At 43.5% G+C, this 24,311-nt stretch overlaps 1 protein-coding gene across 9 annotated transcripts in view; it reads right to left on the minus strand.

Moving 5' to 3' along the window:
• POLDIP3 (DNA polymerase delta interacting protein 3) overlaps positions 1 to 24,311 on the minus strand; it is a 606,971-nt gene that overhangs the window by 185,098 nt on the left and 397,562 nt on the right. For 6 of the 9 annotated variants that reach the window (XM_077452451.1, XM_077452453.1, XM_077452450.1 and 3 more), the window contains 2 exons: positions 17,007 to 17,099; positions 6,931 to 7,008 (listed from right to left, as the gene is read on the minus strand). The exons of 1 other annotated variant lie outside the window; for it this stretch is intronic. In XM_077452451.1, coding sequence (XP_077308577.1) covers positions 6,931 to 7,008; positions 17,007 to 17,099 — 171 coding nt within the window. The remainder of the gene's footprint in view (positions 1 to 6,930; positions 7,009 to 17,006; positions 17,100 to 24,311) is intronic. 2 more of the 9 variants (XM_077452458.1, XM_077452452.1) reach the window with 1 other exon arrangement.

The raw sequence follows: 24,311 nt of genomic DNA on the forward strand, positions 1-24,311 counted from the left end.
ATGCAACAGTGCATTAACATAACAGTAACGTGTTTTTAATAGAAAACCAGGAAAAAATAGAACGTATACATTGCATATTCAATTGCAACTGCACGGCCGCTTGCAAAACCTTTACGGCCAAAACAGGCATCAGCCAATGCACTGCACATCTACCATGTAAAACGTGTGGACAGATGACCATGTCACCGCCTTAAACACCTGAGCAACAGACGCCTGGTGTCGGAAAGCCCAAGATGTTTTGATTGCCCTTGTGGAATGCGGTGTGACCGGAAGGGGGGGCACCTGCCCCTTCAAGGCGTAGGCTTGTACAACATTCTGTCTGATCCACCTGGAAATGGTGGCCAACAAGACCGCCATGCCTTCCTTTGGACCAGCCACCGAAAAAAAATTGTGAGTCTGACCTCCGAAAAGGAGCCGTCGTAGACAAAATACAACTTCAGAGACCGAACCACCTCCAGGGTGTGAAGGGCCACCTCCTTAGGGTGCTTCATCTTAGGACACCGAGATGGCAATACAATGTCCTCATTGATATTAAAAACCGAGACCACTTTCGGTAGAAAAGACGGTTGCGGACGCAACACCACCTTATCCTTGTGGAAAACCAGATAGGGCGACTTGCAAGACAAGGCCGCCAGCTCCGAAACCCTCCTGGCAGATGTGATGGCCACAAGAAAGACCACTTTCTGGGAAAGAGTCAACAGGGGAATCTCCCTGATATTTTCAAACGGCGGTCTTTGAGAATAACACCAGGTTCAGATCCCAAGGGGGTAATGGTGGACGCACCGGAGGGACTACATAACGAATCCCCTGAACAAAAGTATTCACGATGCCAGGGGTCGCTGAAAAAAAGACAGATATTTGTCCCTTAATGGTGTTTAATGCCAATTTCTGGTCTACTCCTTGCTAAAGAAACAGCAGGATCCTGTATATGGAAAAGGAGCGCGGATGCCATCCTTTCTCCTCACACATGGCGATATAGGATTTCCAGGTACGATGATATATCTTCCGAGAAGACAATTTTCACGCCCTTAACATGGTTGGGATCACCGAGTCCAACAGAGCCCGGCTCCTCAACACCTGGCTCTCAATAGCCATGCCGTTAAAGCCAGCGATGGTAAAGCAGGATGGAGAAATGGACCTTGCGACAGAAGGCCCTCTCGCAACGGTATTCGCCAAGGAGCGTCCGCCACCAGATGCACCAGGTCTGCATACCAAGGACGCTGAGGGCAATCTGGGGCCACCAGTATTACTGGGATCCCCTCGGTTTCCACTCTGCGAATCAGACGTGGTAACAGCTTCAGTGGAGGAAAGGCATAGATCAGCTGGTACCGATCCCACGGAGCCACCAGCACGTCTGACGCGTCTGCCCACGGATCTCTTGTCCTGCACATGAATCTAGGCACCTTCCGATTGGGACAGGAGGCCAGAAGATCCACGTCTGGTGTGCCCCACCTCAGGCACAGTGACCTGAATACCTCCGGATGCAATGCCCATTCTCCTAGGTCCAGCATCTAGCGACTCAGATAGTCCGCCTGCCAGTTCTCCACTCCCGGGATGTAAATGGCCGACAGGGCCGGTACGTGTCGCTCTGCCCACTGAAGTATGCAAGCAACTTCCCCATCAGCGGCTGAGCTTCTTGTTCCCCCTTGGTGATTTACGTTTGTCACCGCAGTGGTGTTGTCTAATTGGATCCTGATCGGACATCCTTTTAGTCTCATTGACCATGTGGAGAGGCACAGCCTAATTGCTCTCAATTTGAGTAGATTGATCGTAAATTCAGATTCTTCCATCGACCAGAGGCCCTGAGCCGACTGAAGTGCCATCACTCCACCCCAGCTGGATAGGCTAGCGTCCGTTGTGATCACTGTCCACTTTACAGGTAGGAACGATTTTCTGGACTGAATCACCGGGGACCTCAGCCACCAGATCAGCGAGTCTCTGACTGACTGGCTCACCTGGTTATGGCGAGCCAGGGACAACTGAGATTGTCCCATTTTAATCTCCTTCTGCAAGACACTGGTGTGGAACTGGGCATACGTACAAGCCTCGAAGGAGGCCACCATGAGCCCCAGGACTCGCATGCAAAAGCAAAGCGATGATCACTTTTGGTTCATCAGCAATTTTACCGTAGACCTGAGAGTCTGCAGTTTGTCTGTAGGGAGAAAAACTCTTGCTTCCATGGAGTCCAGCAGCAAGCCCAGGTACTCCAGAAGCTGGGAGGGTACAATCCCCAATTTCTTAAGGTTCAGCAGCCACCCCAATTCTTACAGAGTCTGCATGGTGATCGCTACATCCTCCTCTAATTCTGAGGCGGAAGATGCTCTCAAGAGGAGATCGTCTAGATATCCCACGTTGCCACAGCAACGCCAAGACTGGAGCCAATACCTTGGTAAAGACTCGGGGGGGGGGGGGGGGGGCTGATGCCAGACCAAAAGGGAGAGCCACAAACTGGAAGTGGGCTTCCCCGACTGCAAATCGCAGAAACATCTGAGCCTCAGGCATATGGGCATGTGCAGGTATGCATCCTGGATGTCTAAGGATGCCAGGAAGTCCCCTTGATGGAGTGCAGTGACTACCGAGCGAACTGATTCCATTCTGAATCTCTGCCCTATTACAAAGTGATTGAGGGCCTTCAGGTCCAAGACTGGACATACCTCTTCCTTCTTGGGAACTAAAGATTTGAGTAGAATCCCTGGAAACTTTCCGATTCCGTAACTGGTACAACCAACCCACGACTCAGCAGGTCCCTTACTGTCCCCAAGAGGGCCTCCCGGCGAACCGGGGAAACGGGTATGCTGGAGGGGAAGAATCTTTTCTGTGGCCAAGAGGGGAACTCTATCTTGTAGCCCGAGGAAATCAGATCACAAACCCATCGGTCGGACAGTCGTGAGGACCATCGGGCTGCAAACTCCCAAAGGCGACCCCACCAGCCGAAACAAGGGTGGGGACAAACCTTCATGCGGTAGCACTTTTTGTCGCAGGCTTGCTAGGCTTACGGTGCCAGGGATGTTTTTGTCCGTCCATGGCCATCCTGTCGAGCTGGGGACATTTTGTCGAAGTTCTGGGCAGACGAAAAAGCCATTTGTGCCTAAGGCATGGCTCCTTAGCCTTCCTGGCCTGTGGGAGTAGCGTACTCTTACCACCAGTGGCATTTTTAATTATGTCATCCAAAGAGGCTCCAAAGAGCCGGTCACCAAGGAAGGGAAGATCCGACAAGGCTTTTTTGGATGCCTGGTCAGCAGACCAGCATTTTAGCCAAATTAGGCGCCTCAGCACCACACCACAGCTGACACCGAATCCCTGGATAACAAAGGAAGAGTATTAAGAGTATCCATCACATATGTATTTAAGACCTTGCACTAGTTGGTCTGCTAGTTCCACGCAGAAAGGAGAAGCCCGTTGCTCTCCCAATTCACGGTGCAAGAGATTTGCCCACCCAGTCAGCATCTGCGACACTAGTGCGGATGCCAGTACTGGTCGCATGGCGGACCCCACAACTGTAAACAAGGAATGAGCCAATGCTTTAGCCTTTCTGTCCGTGGGATCCTTAAATGCAGGAGTCTCTTCTACCGGGATAGTGGTTACTTTATTTAACCTAGATACTAGGGGGCCATGACCAGAGGAGCCGACCACTTTTCGAGAAGTTTTTCATCAAAGGGATAACGCACCGCCATGTTTTTGGGGACCAAAAAGGTCCGTTGCGGTCTACCCCATTCCCTGTAAATGAACTTGTCAAAATAAGATACAAGAATAGATTAGGTGAACATGCTGGCTTGCGGGACCCAAAAGGGATCGGTACATCAGCAGAGGGATCTGCTGGCTGGCTCTTCAGGGTATCACGCACAGCTGTGATAACTGCTCCAACAAGCGCTTTGTTGCGCACTGACCCGGACGGGGACTCATCCTCACTGTCCGAACGGTCATGGTCAGCGTCATCTGATAGAACAGAGCAGGGGTCACCAGCCTCAGCAGGGCCCGAGTCTGCATCAGAGCTCTCCCCAGAGGAGGGGGGGCAGGGGCCTTTTTAATGCACTTTTCTTCCCACGCACCGCTTCCCTCTTGGCAACGAACGAATTGAGGTCCGCCGTCAGGGTGTCCATGGGCACTGCGCAGTCCGCAGGTGACCCGGTTGCAATTGCCTTGATTTCGGGGGAAGAAATACCAGTTTCTGAAGCCAAGCTGACCCTACCCTGTCTGCCACCTGAAGGGGACTTAGGACAGTGATAGTCCCACCCTCCTGCTGCCGCTGACTGGGGGGGCTCCTATCCACCAGACTCACCACCCTGAGGAGTTCTGCGCTGATTACAAGCAGTGTCTGTAGCCCCTAGGTGTTCCCAAGTGCAGAGGGACCAAAACTGTCAGTAGCAGCTGCCGAAATGAGCGATAAAACGATCTGTAAAAACGTGCTCAGGCTTCAAGAAAGTGGCCGCCCGGCGTCCAGGAAACACAGGAAAGAAAGGCTGTGAGAGCACATGTCATGCTGCTGCTAGAGAACTCCGACAATGCGCTCAGGCTTCCAAAAAATGTCCGCCAGAATAGGAATCACATAGAAAATGGCTGCTGAAACCCATACAGCCTGCTTGGCCCACACCTAAAATGGCCGCCATACATTGCCATGAGGGGAAAATAAAAAAAAACCCTGCAGAGTCACAGCGCTGCCCCAACACAGTAAAACCTCACAGGACCCAGAACCACTGTTATCAAACCAGCCCCCCATGACAGGTGAGAACCCACAGAGAACCCTTGTATAGGTACACACACACCGCTCAGCAGTCACATGCAGCACCCCCCCCCCCCCGGAGGGAGGAGAGAAGGAAGATAGGGACAGGGGAGAGAAGAGAGAGAAGAGAGGGAGGTGAAGTGGGCCCCGAATCCATCTCCCAGGGAATGCCCAGCTGCTCAGCCCCACCAAAGCAGAGAGAGCTGTACTTACCAGTCCTGAAGAGCTGGGAGACATTCCATTACAGACCCACACACTGATCAGTACAGGGTGGCTGTTGGCCTCGGCATACTGTGGGCCTGACATCAGTAGCCCAGTCATATGTATGCCCCGGAGCATAAAGCTCACGACCACCTCTGGAGCTGAGGTATGTTGTGGCCTGCCGAGCCGTAGCTGCGACCTGCACACGCTTGATGGCCGGACTGGGGAGACTACAAGGATAAGTGAACCAGCCTGTCACCCAGCCGGCAGTTGATAGAAGATCACAGGATCATTCATCTTGCGCAAAAAGTGAAGCTTTTACATAAAAACATGGACCTGATGAGCCCACAGGGATCCTAGGTCTATCTCCTTCACCAGGCAAAATAAAACTGGTTTCTGCAGAGGCAGAGTGGAGGGTTGCTAGCTAAGGGACCGCCCCCTGGGCAGAACTAAGAGTTCTCAGTGTTGTATTACAACTATGCCTAGTATCTCCTAGTGGTAAGGCTATCAACCCATCTGTAAAAGAGAAGAGATGTGTCGGTCGGTGAATTACAGAGAAAATGGTTTCTGACCATGCTTCTCCCTGATCACACCAAAAATGGCCACGAGCACTGTATACAGAGAGGGACAGTGAAACGCAGGTAGAGGAAATGGAGACAAACAGCGCTACAGCAATCAGCAGACATAGACCTCCAGACACCCAGGGGAGAGACAACAGACATCAAGGGCACAGTCACCAAGAGCAGCCCCCCACCCAAGGTGAGAGCCCCCCCAGGGGGCCCCTGTCCATGTGGCACACACACCACTCAGCAGCCCATGCAGCATCCCTCACGGGGGAGGCAAGATAGGGACAGGGAGAGAAGAGAGGGAGGAAAGGGACCCCCGAATCGACCTCCCAGGGAATGCCCAGCTGCTCAGCCCCACCGAGGCAGGGAGAACTGTACTTACCAGTCCAGACAAGCTGGGGAACATTCCATCACATACCCACTCTGATCACTATGGGGTGGCTTCTGGCCCGGCAGACTGTGACCCAGATATCAGTAGCCCGGTCATATGTGTGCCCCCGGAGCATTACGCTCACAGGCCGCCCCTGGAGCCTGGGGGGCATGTCGTGGTCGACCCAGTGCGGAGCTCTGGTCTACACACCCTCGCTGGTCAGGCTGGGGAGACTACAAGGATAAGGGTATCCAGCCTGTCACCCAGCCGGCTGTTGATAGCAGATCACAGGATCTTAATCTTGCGCAACAGGCAAACTTCTGCAGAAAAAATACCAGGACCATCTCCTTCCCTTACGCAGAAAAAAAAATGGAGGCTGCAGAAAGCAGGCTGGAGGGTTGTTACTGAAGGGACCGCCCCTTGGGTGGAACTAAAAAGTTCTGTTTTTTGTACATGTAAACATGTTCTGCCTAGTCCTCTCCTGAAGGTGGCGTAACAACCCAATGGTCAAGAATAAAGGAGCTTTGTCAGTTAGCGAACATAAGAGAAAGTAAATTGCCAAACGATCTATGGCCCTGGTGCTAGGTATTCCTCTAGTCTTAGAGAGGTAATAAAAAACCTTGCAAATTCCATGCAGAACAATCAAACTCGAGTGTACTTTTTTAGAGAATTTAAGGATGGAGATCCTCACCAACAACAAAAAAAAACCCCACGGACTCATGGTGTGGGGTAGGGTTATAAAGGGAAGCCCAGGAGCATATCCAATAATGCATTGCCAGTGTCCAATCAGAAGGTAGCAGGCTATAACCCCAGGGTCTATGAATATGAAGCCCATGTCCAGTACTTTTTTTCCCCTGAAAAAAAATGTTTATTGAACACACACACCCATGTCCAGTACTTTATGATTAAATTTGATTACCATTCCCCATTCTTTCACAGCTATTGCTGGTCAGATGTGAAATATGAGAGGGTGCCTAAACATGGCCTCAATAAATAGGTACTGGTAAATGAGACAGCAAGGAGGAAAGTTATTTAAAACATGTAAAAAAATAAAAATAAAAAGTGCTACTTACCACAATATCCTCCTCTGTGACCCTTGGATGCAAATTACTCACAGTCATTTTTGTGCCTTCAATAGGGCTAAAAGCAGGCTAAAAAAAAAAAACAAAAAAAAAAAAAAACACACATTTAACCACTTCTGGACCAAGCCTATGTCTGACACTTGTTTTACAAGTTAAAACCAGTAAATTTTTTCTAGAAAATTACTTTGAACCCCCAAACATTATCAATATATATATATATATATATATATATATATATATATATATATATATATATATATATATATATATATATCCCTAAAGCATTGGTTCTCAACACCTGTCCTCAGGACCCACTAACAGGCCAGATTTTAAGTATCACCTTGGGGAGATGTAGACTAGAATACTGCAATTACTGAGCAGCAAATTATATCACCTGTGATGTATTTCAGTTATCTTGCAAACCTGACCTGTTAGCGGGTCCTGAGGACAGGTGATGAGAACCACTGCCCTAGACAATAACATGGCAGTCTTTCAAATGCTGAATACAACCCCGTGCTCACAGTAAAGCACTGCTCGTTTAAGCGGCACTGCAGGTGGTAGTGGGGGCGCTTTAAACCGAAAAAGGTTAACAAGGGGTTAAAAGTGCCTGAAGAGAGTCACAGCTGAAGGACTTTGCAGGCACTTTGGCAACACTGCCAATTCGTTTCAATGATGCTTGCAGGACTTTTCTTCCCGTTCTGTTCACATAGAGGTGGCTTGAGAGGCGCTTTTCAATCGCTTTTCAGGTGCTATTTTTAATGCCAAAAACACTTGAAAAGTGACCTTATTGTTGTCACAAGGAAAGTTAACATCTCTTGTGACCGTAATAGGCAGCAACAGTTACTCTTTATGGAAGGATTTGGGGTTTAATACTTTGAACTTCACAGTACTCACAGTATTCCAAAAAGCTGATTTTTGACATTTTAAGTTTTTTTAAATCTGTGCCATTGGCAGCCGAGTAAAGAGGAAGGGGCGTCGCTTCCGTTCTTTTACATAGAAGACCCGATCAAAGCCACATACATAATGTATATATTATATATATATATATATATATATATATATATATATATATATATATATACATATACACACACATACACACATGCATATTTATAATTATATTGTTTGGGGGCTCTATATAAATTGATATAGTCAGAAATAGTTTCGTATGAATAGTCCATTAGATAAAGTGAATGATACCAAATCAAAAACAGAAGACAATTACATTTTTGTTGATGTAAGGTCACTCCTTTGCAGAATGTATGCGTGATTGGGGGAGGCAGAAGGACCATTTCCAATTGAGGTCATAAACAAGTCTGTACTGGATGTAAAGACTCTGGTGTAGAATGACCCCGTGTTAGCTCTTCCGAGTGAATTCTAATAAGTAATGTATGCAACTGCTGCCGAATTCTGCACAGTAGGTGTACTGGTTTCTTTCTGAAACTTTCAGGAGCATTACTTAAGACAGTAAGTGACATAAGGTTTTAACCCCAATATTTTCTATTGCATGATGAATAGGGACAAAGTATGTAGTGGTCATATTAGAAGCCTTAAAAGGGGTTTTAAAAATAGGATTTTTGTACTCACCATAAAATCCTTTTTTCTGAAGTAAATTGACGGACACAAAAGCTCTTCTTAACCTTAGGCCGCGTACACACGGGCGGACTGTCTGACGGACTTGGTCCTCAGAAACGTGTTTCAGCGGACAATCCGCTCGTGTGTGGGCTTCAGCGGACTTTTTCAGCGGACAGTCTGGCGGACTAAGTCTTTCGGAATTTCCGTAATATTGTCCGTCCAAACTTGGTTTCAGCAGACAGTCCGCTCGTGAGTAGGCTAGTTCGACGGACTAAGTATGGCGCATGCTCAGAAAGGATTTACACGGCCGAAGGTTGCATTGCAGTGTATTGGACGTCGAATTTCTAGTCCCGTCGTACGTGCCGTACACATCATCGCGCAAGCTTTCAGCGGACTGTTTGTTCGTCGTGTGTGGTCAAGTCCGTTTATTCAAAAGTAGGACGGACTGTCTGTCGGATTGTCTGACAGACTTAGTTGGATGGATAGTCCGCCCGTGTGTACGCGGCCTTAGGATTATATCGCCCATTTAGGAGAGGACTAGGCAGAAAGTATTAAAAACAGCAACACTTGCACAGTACCGCCCGGGGGACAGTCCTACTGGCTATAACCCCTCACATTCAATCCAGCAGCTCAGTTCATCAAAAGCAGTACAAACATAAATAGGAGGGGTGGGTGCTGTGTCTGTCAATGAACTTCAGAGAAAAGGATTTTACGGCGAGTACAAAAATCCTATTTTCTGTATCGTTCACTGACGGAAACAGCAGCTCTTCTTGACCTTAGGGATGTCCAAAAGCAGTGTCAAAGAAATGAGGGGTGGTAACAGCAAACAATAACTCCCCCCATAACAACCAGAGCTCCACAATGGAGGAGTTGCAACCTTAAACAGCTGCCTGCAAAACCTTGCGGTCGAAGCAAGCATCCGAAGTTACGCTCACATTAACCTTATAAACGTTTGTAAAAGTGTGAACTGACTACCAGGTCGCCGCCTTACACGCCTGGGAAACTGAGGCTTGATGTCAGAAAGCCCAAGAGGCACCAATTGCCCTGGTAGAATGTGCTGTGACAGGAAAGTGGGGCGCCCGTCCCCTTATGGCATAAGCCTGAACTACAAACAGAAAAACAAAACAGCGCCAACCTAAGTGCAGTAGTATAATCCACATTTATTTATTCAGAAGGTAGTACACTCACTCTTTGTAGTAGAAAATTAGGCACATCATGTTTTTAAAAGATGTTCTGTCACAGGACTCCAAGGAAAGATGGATGATCGATCCTCTTGCGCTGTAGCCTCTCGTCCGATGGCGCTGGTGGATTCCAGAATCTCTGGCTCTGATTAGCGAAGCGTCACGGAGGTCAAGCGGTAGGGTGTATGGTGTCGTGCTAAGATGACATCAATGTGTGCACGCGTTCGGAGGATGCGTGCTCCTTCATCAAACATAACATTCCCCATCTTAGAAGTGGTCAAATAGGGAAGAAGCGGAGCTGATTGGCTAGAATGATCTTAATGTCGCCCTATTGTGAGGCGTGGTTAAAATAGCTAACGCTGTGTTTCTCATGAATGGGGAAAAAAGTAAAACACTGACCTCTGTACATATTAAAGGCACACAAGCCGGCTGACATACATTTTTGACAGAAAGCAATTTCATGCATCATAAGATCAAAACAAAGAGAAAGCAAAACCAAACAATACATAATATAGAGGCTAAAAGCAGGAATTGTATATACATGAGTGAGTGATCAACAAAAAAAAAATATATAAAAATATTAATACATGCATATATATATATATATATATATATATATATATATATATATATATATATATATATATACACACATACACACACTAGAAGACATGTTCATGTAGACACACGTATAAAGAAAAATGAATTAAAAAGAAAATTTATGATTTTGGCTGAAGAAAATATGAAAAAAAAAATATATATATATATATATATATATATATATATATATATATATATATATATATACATACACACACACACACATAAATGCACACATATACATACATTGTGCAACAATAGGGATGTATCAGAAGTTATTACATTTACGTCTTAGATGAGTACTTACTTGGGCCAATTTCTATATATATAAAAAGTTTATGAATTTTTTTGTAATGAACAGAACCTGTAGGATAGTAATAAAAACCCTCTCAGAACACAATCTATATAGGTCGGTATATTGATGATATTATCATCATATGGGACAAGACAGGACCACCTATAGATGATTTTGTAGTCTACTGTAATGCCAATGATCTAGGCCTATCTTTTTCATTTGAATCCAGCCCAGATAGCCTAGCTTTCCTGGATCTCAAAATTTGTCATACAGATAATACCATCTTTGCAAAAAATTACATCAAGCCTATAGCAGGAAACTCATATCTACATTTTCAAAGTTGTCACCACCCAAGATGGATATCCAATATCCCAAAAAAGCCAATTTAACCATCTAAACCGAAATTGTACTCATAATTCTGATTATATCAAACAAGGTACTCTATTAAAAACAAAATTTGAGGAAAAAGGTTATCCTTCCGCTCTAATAGAAGAAGCATATACTAATTTTCTTGACACCCAGTCTGAAACCGCTCACGATCGACCTTCTTTACATGAAGCTTCAGACACCCAACACACTTTCTCCACAGCTTCATACTACTAGATTTATTACCCAGTATCACTCTCAGTACAAAAAAAATGGAAAGAATTTTTCGAAAACATTGGGGGATCCTTCTGGAGGACGCCATGTTAAAGTCATTAATCACTAATGTACCAAAAATCACATACCGTAGAGCTAGAAGTGTAAAATGCTTTATCGCCCCGAGCAAACTAAAATCTACACACAATAAACCCAGATCCCCTAGGACCTTTCACGCTAAATGGCATGTATCAATGTAAAAAGTTAAAATGTCTTACTTGTAAATTTGTATGTCATCGTCAGAAATCTTTTACTACAAAGGGTAATACGTACCAACTTAAAGAATTGAACTGCTCCTCAGATTTCGTAGTATACACTATTCGCTGTCCCTGTAAGTTACTCTACATTGGAAGCACTATTCGAACACTTAGAGAAAGGTTCGGAGAACACCGTAGATCAGTAGAAGGCGATTCTAATTTAACTATTAAGACATTTTAAGGAATATCATCAGGGTTCCACTGAGCGTATGCAGCTGTGGGTAATAGAGCAGGTGCCTGGATCTTTCCCCCCTGCAGAGCGCTTCAAGCGGCTCTGCGAGAGGGAAACCTGCTGGATATACACGCTCGATGCCCTCACGCCTGGTGGTTTAAACGAGGATATAGAAACCAGCTCAGTCATTTAATTAGGGTCCTTATATGTAGGTATGTGTGTGCACATATGTATATTATATATATATATATATATATATATATATATATATATATATATATATATTTGTATGTATGTGCATATATATGTATATATGTTTAAAATTCATAGTTTTTTTTTTTTTTTTAGTAGTTTTTTCCTTGTTTCCAGTTTTTTATTCCTTTTTTCCGCTTATTCCAATTTTTTATTCTCGTATTAATATTATATTATTAATATTATAGTATTATTTGATTTTCATCTATTTTTATTACTATCCTACAGGGTCTGTTCATTACAAAAAAATCCATAAGCTTTTTTATATATAGAAATTGGCCCAAGTACGTACTTATCCAAGACGTAAATGTAATAACTTCTGATACATCCCTGTTGTTGCACAATGTATGTATATGTGTGCGTGTATGTGTATATATATATATATATATATATATATACATATATATATATATATATTTTTTTTCATATATATTTTTTCATATTTTCTTCAGCCAAAATCATAAATGAATTTTCTTTTTAATTCATTTTTCTTTATGTGTCTACATGAACATGTCTTCTAGTGTGTATATATATATGTATTCATATTTTTTTTTTTTGATCACTCACTTATGTATATACAATTCCTGCTTTTAGCCTCTAAATTATGTATTGTTTGGTTTTGCTTTCTCTCTTTATTTTTTGATAATCTTATTATGATGCATGAAATTGCTTTCTGTCAAATATGTATGTCAGCCGGATTGTGTGCCTTTAATATGTACAGAGGTCAGTGTTTATTACTTTTTTCCCCATTCATGAGAAACACAGCGTTGGCTATTTTAACCACCATCATTCTAGCCAATCAGCTCCACTTCTTCCCTATTTGACCACTTCTAAGATGGCAAATGTTATGCCTGATGAAGGATAGAGCATGCTCCGAACGCGTGCACGCATTGACATCATCTTAGCGCGACTCCATACACCCCACCACTTGACCTCCATGATGCTTCGCTAATCAGAGCCAGAGACGCTGGAATCCACCAGCGCAACTGGACGAGAGGCTACAGCGCAAGAGGATCAATCATCCATCCTTTCCTTGGAGTCCTGTGACAGAACATCTTTTAAAAACATGATTTGCCTAATTTTCTACTACAAAGAGTGAGTGACCTTCTGAATAAATAAATGTGGATTATACTACTGCACTTAGGTTGGCGCTGTTTTTGTATTTCTGTCTGTATATCTCCTAAAGGTGCCTTCTACCCTTCAACATGCTGCCACAGCTCTTGTGCAACAAATCCAAGTGACTACAGACTTGATTACATTGAACTATTTGATTTTTAACATTAAATTTTAAACTTTGCTTTTTGGACCCCAGACATTTTCCTACTGTTCTAGTACCTCCTCCTCCCTCCCTCTTGTTGGTTGTATCTATAGCTATAGTTCATAATTTTTGTGTGAACTACAATCTGTCTAATCCACTGAAAGATAGTGGCTGATGAGACCGCCAGTCCCTTCTTCGGACCAGCCACCAATACAAACAGCGAGTCCAACCTCCGAAAAGGGGCCGTAGCAGACAGATACACCCGCAGAGCACGGACCACGTCCAAGTTAAGTAAAGCCACCTCTTTGGGGTGTGACGGCCGAGGACATAAGAATAGAAGCCCAATGTCCTCATTTAGATTAAAGGCCGAAACAACCTTTGGTAGAAACTAAGGCTGCGGACGCAGCACTGCCTTAACCTTGAGGATCAAGTATGGAGATAAGGCAAACAACTCAGAAACCCCCCTGGCAGATGTATTGGCCACTAGAAAGACTACTTTGTAAGAGAGTGTCAATAAGGGAATCTCCCTAATGTTTTCAAACAGCGGTTTCTGAAGCACTGAGAGCACCAGATTCAAATCCCACGGAGGCAGCGGATGTTGAACTCCCTGAACAAGCGTACTCACTAATGAATGAGTCGCCAAGGGACGCTGAAAAGACAGCCAAAGCTGATATCTGATGGCACAAGTATTCCTGCGCTACCACTAGTATGCACTAAAGGAACTGCTGCGTCCACCGAAATGGATCAAACCATATCCACTTTGTGCAACAATAAGGGGTATATTGGTGTCTGGCTGTTCTCGTTTAGAATTGCTATACAAAGAAAAATTAGTCTTATCTGCCTGGTTCAAGGGACAGATCTCTAATAGTCAACGGACCAAACAAAAGATACAATTGTCTATTGACTCTTATACGTTAATGCCACAAATGGCCTGTGGAGATGTCATAGGGGCCACTGATTACAGTGCAGCTGTATTTAGATGTGGGTCTCACATGGACATAAATAAATAATAGAAAAAGTGCAAAGTGCCGAAAATAAAGGTATCAAAGTGCAAAATGTCTCCTAAAAATATTTTCAGTAAACACACTACAGGGGTGACTCCTCCAAAAGGTGTTGTGTGTAGAATCAGAAGTGAACAATAGTGGTATTTATCTAAAAATCTATATACACGATATAAAACTCAAACATCATTGATAAAAATAATACAAATAAAAAATAAGCGCACTACAGAGACAACTGTAACATGCGTTGTGTGTATGAAATCAGGAGTAAACAATAGTGATATTTATCTAGAAATCTATATATCAGATATATAACTCAAACATAATTGATAAAAATAATATAAATAAAAAAATAAAAAAAAGTATAAAAAATATATAAACGCACTACAGAGACAACTGTGACATGCGTTAGATAGATATCTTTAAGTTACTATATAGATTATCTATTCAGTTGCATATATAGGTGTTCAATTCAAAAAGAAAAAACCTCCCCCACTTCTGGCTTCGTTTAAAAATGAATTCCCCTACCATTGGTGCCCTGTCTCCCTCAAGTACCTTGGCATTAATTTAACTGCTACATATGATTCCTTATACGTAGCGAACTTTGTTTCTCTGATTGCGGAAACACATAGTTTGCTCCGAAGCTGGTCGACTTGCCCGCTATCCCTCCTGGGTAGGATTAATGTACTAAAAATGGCCATACTCCCTAAGTTTTTATATCTCTTTGAAACGTTACCAATTGCTATACCCATGCCTCAGCTTAGAAATATTCAACGGGCCTTCACCAAATTCATATGGGGAAATAAAATGCACAGAATCGCCCAGACCGTGGTCTTTGCTCCACGATCCCAAGGGGGGTTGGGAGCCCCTGATATATTGAAGTATTTCTATGCGACTCACCTCCTGCCGGCTATCTCCTGGTCATCGTATTTCGCTTCCAGTAGATGGTCGGAACTAGAGATGAGCGTTGTCAGTCCGGTTCACCCATGCTCTATGCTGTGGTCAGATTTGCCCTCATCTATGGTCCAGCTTAGACGCATACTTCTTGGGCCGATGCTATTTTCTTTATCCATATGGAAAAAATGTCACAAGAGGTTCTCTCTCTCTTCTCCATGCTCACCTTTGCTGAATGTTATTTTCAACCCAGACCTTCCAGACAGCCTTTCCCTGAAGAACATGTTCCCCTGGTTTAGTTCGGGTATCTTCCAACTTCGCCACTTGGTACATCCGATATCCCGTAAATTTCTATCCTTTTTAGAGCTTCAGAATAAGTATGATATCCCGAACCAACTTCTTTTCTCATATCTTCAATTCAAACACTATTTTCATTCCAGATCCCCAGATCTGGCTTTGGTCAACCCTAGTACCTTTGAAACCTTATGCTCCCAGGGTCCTTGCCAGAAGGGTCTAATATCCTCCATATATAGCATACTTCATAACTCAACCACCCCCAACACGGACACTCACCTCTATATGAGAAGATGGTCCTCTGTTTTACAGTCTCCCTTAACTATCTCTCAATGGCAGGATATCTGGATGTCTACCTCCAAAGTCTCTAGGTGTGTGGAGCAGAGAGAGACGGCTTATAAGATACTGATGTTCTGGTACAAGACTCCTGAAATGTTGCATAAATACGATCCCTCTATATCTAAGCTGTGTTGGAGATGTCTGCGACATGAGGGCACTCATTATCATATTTTTTGGAGTTGCCCTATGATTGTACCCTTTTGGTCTATTGTCCAATCCCTGCTCCATACTGTGCTGGGGATTGATATCCCTTTGGATCCTAGGCATTATTTATTGGGCTTGCCGGTGGCAACACTATCTAAAAGCGCTAAGAAGCTGACAGCTTATGTCCTTCTAGCTGCCAAAAGAGTGATTCCTGCGCTTTGGCTGTCCTCCTCCCCACCCACTCACTCGCAATTGATATCCGCGGTGGCAAACATACGCAGAATGGAACATATGACTGCCTTGGCACAGGACTCCCTACCTAAATTTTTTAAAATACGGGATAGATGGGACAACTCCATACTGAACCCTGAGGCAACACCCTACTGTATGGATGTGAGCCCCCGAGTCAGCCTCCCTGAGGCTTCCCCCCGGGATCCTATCCCTGCATCACCTATATAGTTTACGGCATTTGGTTTACTTATGCATCTTTACTTGCAGACCTGTGGTGTATCCTTTTTCCTTTCCCCCCTATGTTTTATATCAAGATATCAACATTTGATGTCCCGCCTGCGGCGGTTTTTGCTGTTGCATTTGCAATGTTAATTTTGTCTGTATGTATTGAAAGCAATCTTATTTTTGTTCTGTAAATGAAAAATTTTTCTCAATAAATATACATAAAAAAAAAAAAAAAAAAGAAAAAACCTGACAACAATGAATGGGTTAGTGAACCAAGAAAGTGCTATATTCAATAAGTGCAAATGAGTAAAAAATGAAAATACAAAATGGTAAGACAAAAAATCTGTAGAAATAAAAAAAGTGGCTGAAACAAGCTTGTAAGCATAAATCAATAATCCAAAAAAAAGGTCAATTAGTAAACCCTATACAGAGCCAAATTTCCACTGTGCATTAAAACAGAACTCCAAACTATATCTAATGCAGTGTACACCCTTAATACGAGTATTTCAGATAGAGGGTGTCTTTAAGGATCAATAAGCAAGTATTTCAACACAAAAAGAAAACCATATACATTCTTCAGTAAAAATATATAGTCTCTTCTAAAGTGCCAGTACTTTTTTGTGACAGGTTGTGTGCATTCCAATCAAGTGACCTCTTCCCAGAGTTTTATCCACTGTGACCATACACTCAAGTGGGCAATGGCCCCTTACCTTATGGTAAGGAGTTAATCGCATATAAGTAAAGGTCCCTTTAAGGCGCTTCTCTCCAACTCCACAAACTTCTCCTTTTTGTTTCTTTTTACTCTGTGGAACCCAATGGATCAAAAAAGAGGGGGTATCAAAGTGTAGTATTTTAAAACGTATCTTTTTTTTTTCACTTGCTGTATTTTTTATTGATACTTTTTCAGATATAAATAACAGTGTTATACATTATAAAAAAAAACAGGTTACATATCGAGCAAGCTAAAACGCTAAAACTGCTATACCCCGCCTGCTCGTTGATACCTGCCCTCAATGCACTTTTCCCCCCGCCCCATCCCCCCCAAACCTCCCACCCATCCACCCACCCCACCTCGAGCACGCAGCGCCGGCAACGACCGTCCCGGTCGTAGCCAGATAGCTATATCAGTACGAACAAGAATAGCAAAAAGGAAAGAGAAAAGAAGAAGAAAATCCTCCCCACGATCCGCCCCTAAGAGATTCCGCCTGGGGGGGGGGGGGGAGGGAAAAATCTCCTCCCTACCACCCACCCAGCGGGTACTGGTCCGTTCTTATGTTGACCTCACTCCACAGGGAACCCCATGTCACTCAACCAAGGATTCCATAATATCTCAAATTTTCTTAAATTATTTAGCTTTATAAGCATTGCTCTCTCACACCATACTATAGAGTTGATTGCGTTGACCCATTGTCCAGTTTCCGGGGGATTTTTAGCTTGCCAATTTATTGCTATCAGTCGCCTAGCTTGATACAAGCATTTCAGGACAGATGGCTTAATTAGCAGAGGAATTTTTGTCTCTTCAAATATCCCCAGCAAACAAGCTCTGGCCTCAGGTTTCAGGGTGGTCTTAAAAGCACTGTTTATTTTAAGAACTATTTCTAGCCAATAGCTATACAGTTTTGGGCATTTCCATACCATATGGAAGAGATCTCCCGGTGCCCCGCATCTAGGGCATTCGTCACTAGGTTTCCTACCCATTTTCCACAGCTTCTGGGGGGTATAGTATGCCCGGTATATAAGGAGCAGATGGGACACTCGCTGAGATGGAGATATAGAGGCCAAGTGCCCCTGTTCGAGCGTCTTAGCCCATTGTTCCTGGGATATCGGGCCAACGTCCCCTATCCAGCCCTGCCTACTCTTGGCTGGGCCTTCGCCTTTCAAAAATCTTCCTCTAAGCTTTGTATATAACCGCAAAATCTGGCCTTTTGCATGCCTTCGGTCCATAAGGCCCTGGAGCTGGGGGATTTCGGTTCGCTCGATAGCGAGTGTCCCGTATTGGGCTTGAATTCCGTGTCTCAGCTGTAAATATTTATAGAACGTCCTATTAGGGACATTCAATTCCTGTCTAATAGCTTCAAAGGACTTCATTACGTTCCCCTTGTAAAGATGCACCATTCTATTAATCCCCTGGCTATCCCATTCCAGAGATCTATCTATCTTGTTTAGTTCAGAGAGATGGCGATTACGCCATAGGGGGGTATAGGTAGTTACTCCCACGTATCCCAACTTTTGCTTTGCTTGCTGCCATACCTTCCTCATTAGGATATTAGTAGGGCATCTATGGATAAATGAGTTAGCCTCCAGGGCTTCGGGTACCAATTTATGGGGTGCTTCTAGCATCATCAACTTATGGTTTATAGGCCCCCCCTCTTGGAGCCCCGCCCCCTACTAAATGCTGAAGTTGGGCAGCCAGGAAATATGCACCCAGATGGGGTATGGCCAACCCTCCCTCCGCTATGGGGAGCTGCAGCGTATGTAACCCTATCCGGGCATGCCCCTTTTTCCAGATTAATTCCCGGATAAGCGAATCCATGGTTTGAAACCATTTCTGGTTAATCCAGATTGGGGAATTATGTAAAATGTAAAGTATTTGGGGCTGCCAGAGCATTTTTACTAGGCTGCAGCGTCCCGCCACCGAGAGAGGGAGGCCGCACCATCTGTTAAGTTTCGTCTTCATTTTCAGCAGTAGTGGTGCTAAATTCTCGTTAGCGTATTGGCTTACATCCCCAGATATCCAGATACCCAGATACTTCAGCTTAGTCACCGTCTCCAAGCCTACTATCATTGGCGGCACGCCCTGTTCCCCAGGCCTGGACAATGGTAGGAGGGCTGATTTACCCCAGTTGATCTCTAGGCCCGATTGTTGGCCAAACTCACCCATCAATTGAACCACTCTATTCAGGGTGGAGTCCACATCTCCAATAAAAAATAGGACGTCGTCCGCGAATAGAGCAATTTTTTCCTCATCTCCACCCCGCCGAAATCCCTGTATGTCCGGGCAAGATCTTACCAGGACCGCCAGGGGCTCCATGGCCAATACAAATAGGAGGGGGGACAGCGGGCACCCCTGCCTTGTACCTCTCTCCAGCTGGAATATTTCAGAGACTTCAGTACCCATCTTGATTTTGGCCCTAGGTTTATTGTACATTAGTTTTATCCACTGGATAAATAGGGGGCCAAATCCCAACCTCTCTAGGACCCTCCACAGATAGCCCCATTCCAAGCTGTCAAAGGCCTTAATGGCATCTAGTGCTAAAATAGCTCCCACCCCCTCGTTATCCCTGGGTATTTGAACGTTGAGAAAAACTCTTCTGATGTTGGTACTGGTTGCCCTACCCGGGATAAAGCCCGACTGGTCTGGATGTATGAGTTTGTGAATATATGTATTTAACCGAATTGCTAGTGCCTTAGCTAGTATTTTAATATCCGAACATAGAAGGGATATCGGCCGGTATGATGGAACTTCCTGGCAGTCCTTCCCCTCCTTCAAAATTAGAATAATATTAGCCTCCAGCATCGAGGCGGGAAGTTCACCCGTCTCCAGTGCATAGTTCAATGTCACCAAGAGTTCCGGTAGTAGCGCATCCCCATAGCGTTTGTAGATTTCTACTGGTAGGCCATCTGGTCCTGGAGATTTATCGTTGGGCATTGCGGCTACTGCGTTTTTTAATTCTTCCAGCGTAAGTGGTGACTCAAGGGATAGTTTGTCCTCTAGTGATAATGTTGGGATTGCTGTCTGAAATAAAAAGTCGGTGGCTGGGTTATCTTGTCCCTGGATGGCGGATTTATATAAGTTTTTGTAGTAGTCATGGAGTACCCTCATGATCGCGGGGGGGCTGGAGACAAGGTCGCCTGTTGGAGACTTAATTACCTGAGCTACTGTTGGCGCACCATTAGTTTGGACCAGGAGGGAGAGAGCTCTGCCTACCCTTTCTCCTTTGCCAAAGTAATGCCGACGCTGAAATATCCGCCTATTCTCTGCTTTTTTTAGAAGAGCCATTTTATAGACTTGTTGACTAGCCAACCATTCCTGCTGGCTTGCAGTCGATGGAGCTTCTATATATGCTTGCTCTGCCTGGGCGACCTTGTTTCTTATTACTAGGTCCTGTTCTCGAGCTTTCCTCTTAATTATTGCAACTTGTTGTATTAATGTGCCCCTGATGTAGGCTTTTAGGGAGTCCCAGACTATACCAGAAGGGGCAGAGCCCCTATTTATTTGAAGAAATTCCCCTATCTTATCCTGGGGGGGGCTTGGGCCGCCCATTAGTACCAACCAACCAGGATTTATCCTCCACTCCCTTGGGCCTGATCTAGCGCCCAAAGACAGTATCATGGACAAAGGGGAGTGGTCTGAGACCCCCCTTGCTCCGTATTCTATCTTATTTTAAAACGTATCTAGTTTATTAACAAGAAACTTCACACAGGGTACTCACAATTTCATTCATTAAAAAACTGCCCATCTCCAACGAGCGGCGAACTCACGTCTGTGTATACCAGCAATGAGTGTCCTTCCCGTCCCTACACGTGACGTCACACCACGTGACTTCATCAGGGAATGCTGGGAAAGGACGCTAGTAGGATATAAATATTCTCCGGAGAGTATTGACTACAGTCGGCAGTTTTCTAATTGTCTCCATAAAGAAACATACAGCCGCCATGTTTATGGAGACCGGATCAGCGGCATATCTAGGCTGAGATTGAAAACCACTGCTCTGCAGCACAAGACTTTCCCAGATGGAACGGGAGACGCTCCGAGAAGGGGGTACAGGAGTTGGAGACGCCAGCAGAGCCTACTAAAGGGACCAGGAGTGATTGTCTCGTTTGCAAGCTTGTAGGATCTCCCTAAAAAGAGATCTTGTCAGCTGGTAAGCCTTACTGAATCTGGTGGTGGATGAACCTCTCTCTCTGGGTGCACCTGCTATGTACCTGAAGGGTGTTTTACGGAGTCACTTTAATGGACTGAAATTCATCTCCTTGTGTCTCTCCCTCTTTTTTGGACTGTTTATGTGTTTTTAAATTAATTTTAGATTAATTTTTGCACTATTTGCAGTCACATTATTATTTTTTTCTTTTTAAAAACAGGATATATTATGTCATATTATTATTCTGGTATTTTATAAGTTCTAGCGCAGCTTTACTTTTGGATATATAGTATATATAAAACCATGTGTCGCTGGTCTCGGCGTTCACAGCCGCTTTCATAATTTTACATTGCGTCCGGCTGGACGCCGCAATTTTGTTGGTTATATTCCACCTTCAGGGCTAAATTACTCCTTATATGTCACCAGTGTTGGCGTCGCCATATTATTGGTTATATAATGATTTCCCAGGTAGCCAATACAGCAGTGTTTAGTGTATATCTATATCCTCTTGTGGTTCATTGAGTGTCTATGTATTAATTTTTGTACTGGCGCTCGGAGATGGTATGGTCATAAGCAAAATAATAGTAGATTAAAAAGTTTAAGATTAAAACTAAAGTTTAATAATTAAAAAATAAATAAAAAATGAGTTATAATAATAATAAAAATGATCGATAAAGAAGAGGGGTTGGAAGGACGCTCTCGCTGGTACCCACACACAGACATGAATTAAAATAACTATCTAATATTAATAAAACACTCTATACAATAATTGGGGAAAAAAACAAAAACCAAAAAAACACACTTAAAAAAATTAGAGGGAAGAGGAGAATCACAGAGATATTTCACTATTAAATTGGTATTCTTATTAAAAAGAGAAAAGGGGTAAAAAATGTATTTTTAGTTAGGGAAGATTTATGATCTAAAATAGGTGTTCCTTATTAAAAAATATCAGGGCTATTACAAATATATGGGGTATCTTATTCTGATTGGTTTGTTAAAAATCACTAAGAAAACAGTTAAGATCGAATTCTATGTTCATGCCTCTAGGTGAGAACATGTCTAGTGTAAAAATCCATCTTGACTCTAATTGGCTTAGAGTTCTCACCTTGTGTCCTCCTCGCCAGTGTTTTATGTATGGCTCTATTCCCCAAAATGTAAGATTTGAGGGGTCTTTGTTGTGATGTAATAGGAAGTGTTTGGACACACTTTGTTTATCGTATCCTTTAAGGATATTTGGACATGCTCTTTAATCCGCACTCTGAGTGGTTGTTTAGTGCGTCCCACATATTGTAGGCCACAGCTACATTCTAACACATATACTGCTCCTTCTGTGTTGCAGCAAATAAAGTCTTTATTTCATATGTGTCTCCCGTACTTGTTGATTTAAATTCAAATTTCTTTTCGTTAGGATGTTTTGTTCTTACGCACGCATAACATCTTTTACAAGGGAAAAAACCTTTTCCAGAGAAGAACGTAAATGGCTTCTTTGGGGGATCTGGTATGTTCCTCACTATTTTATCTCGTATTGTGGGCGCTTTTTTATATATAAATCTTGGGTATTTCGATAAATTCTCGCTCAAGTGTCTATCAGCCAATAGTATATGCCAATGCCCTTTTATCATCTTCTCAATTTTATGTTGTATGTTGAAGTCTAAAATTATGGGGACTTCTTTGATTTTTTTCTTGCTCTTTCTCCTTCTCTTTATCTTGGATCAAAGTTCCGCGGTCCATTTTCTGTGCCTCTTCTATCTTCTTTTTGATAAATTCTCTATCGTATCCTTTGGAGATAAATCTTTCTCCCATCATTTCTGCTTGGTCTAAAAATATATCGGTCTTAGGGCGGACAAGGGATGCTTAGTTCGGAAATGATATACCTGCTGGGGAACTTTGTGCGATCATGGGGCGCAGGGAGGGAGTCCTGGGCTGATGTATTGCCTGTCTGTACATTGACAATTGTGTATCAAGCGGATGTAAATGTGCACTGGAAATTGTTGTATACCTGTAACTTCAATAAACACCTTTTTGATTAAAAAAAAATAAATAAAAGGCATCCAAATGCTGTTCTTTTTCCTCTCTCCTATGAAATGCTTAATTACTAAAGGAATAAAAAGCAGAGAGCCAGTACAAATATATATATATTAAAATCTCTCCTTACTATAGACCAGCAGGAGCAACTTCTGGGGACCTCACTTGGGGATGAAATCCTCACTTGGGGATCTCAGCCCTGTTTACCCCAGATGAAATAGTTGGTTATCGACGGTCCAACTGTTAAGTGCTGTTCCAGGTTAAAAAAAAAAAAAAAAAAAAAAAAAAAAAGTTCCTTTCCCTTCTCTCTTGTGCTTGATAATTGAACGTAAGGCGGAGACTGTGCGCAGGAAATTAGTCATTGAGTCCCTCACTGGGAAGTACAATTAAACCTTCCAAGGAAAAATATCAGGAAGTAAGGTGAGAAGTGGATCGGCCTATAATAGACTCGTACAGTCAATCTCCTGGACACCTTTTTTTTCCCTCGGGAGGTGAGGATTAAAGATAAAGGGAGTCAAATATGAGAGGCCATTCCCAAAGAGCTGCATAATTAAAAACCCCAAAGGAGAGCCTAAGTACAAGCGCAAATGCAAGTACAATCCAGAAGTATTTAATTACTAAGGAGGGAAACGCCAAAAGCCCAGGTGTAGAAAAGAAAACTCAAGGGGCAAAAGCCGCCAAGAAAGAACTGGCTAAACAAAAGGAGGCTCAGGGAAATAAAGAAAGAGGAATTAGAAGGGGAGAAAGAAATGGATAGAAGTATAAGAAAAGAACAGAGAAGTTTGTCCCAAATGCCAACAAAAATGGAGATGTTTGAAATGTTTGAGAAGTTGGAAAAAAAATCGATTAAAAGTGAAATAGCAAATATTAGAATGGATATGAGCCACATCTTGAGAAGGGTAGAGGAGACAGAGGAAAAAAAAAAAACGGAAAAACAGGCGCAAGAGATAGCGGAATTAAAAACACAGGTAAAGAAATTGCAACTAAACCAGAGGGACTTTGCATATAAGCTGGAGGACCAGAAAAATCAGAAAGACACCAAAATTTAAGAGTGAGCCATACCAGAACAAAATGGAGAAAATCTAGAGGAAAGAATGCGAACCATATTTAACCCTCTACTGGGTCGGG

This window comes from Lithobates pipiens, unplaced genomic scaffold (assembly GCF_037356315.1).
Source record: "Lithobates pipiens isolate NorthernLeopardFrog02 unplaced genomic scaffold, aLitPip1_a1.2 Scaffold_23, whole genome shotgun sequence".
Taxonomy (NCBI): Eukaryota; Metazoa; Chordata; class Amphibia; order Anura; family Ranidae; genus Lithobates; species Lithobates pipiens.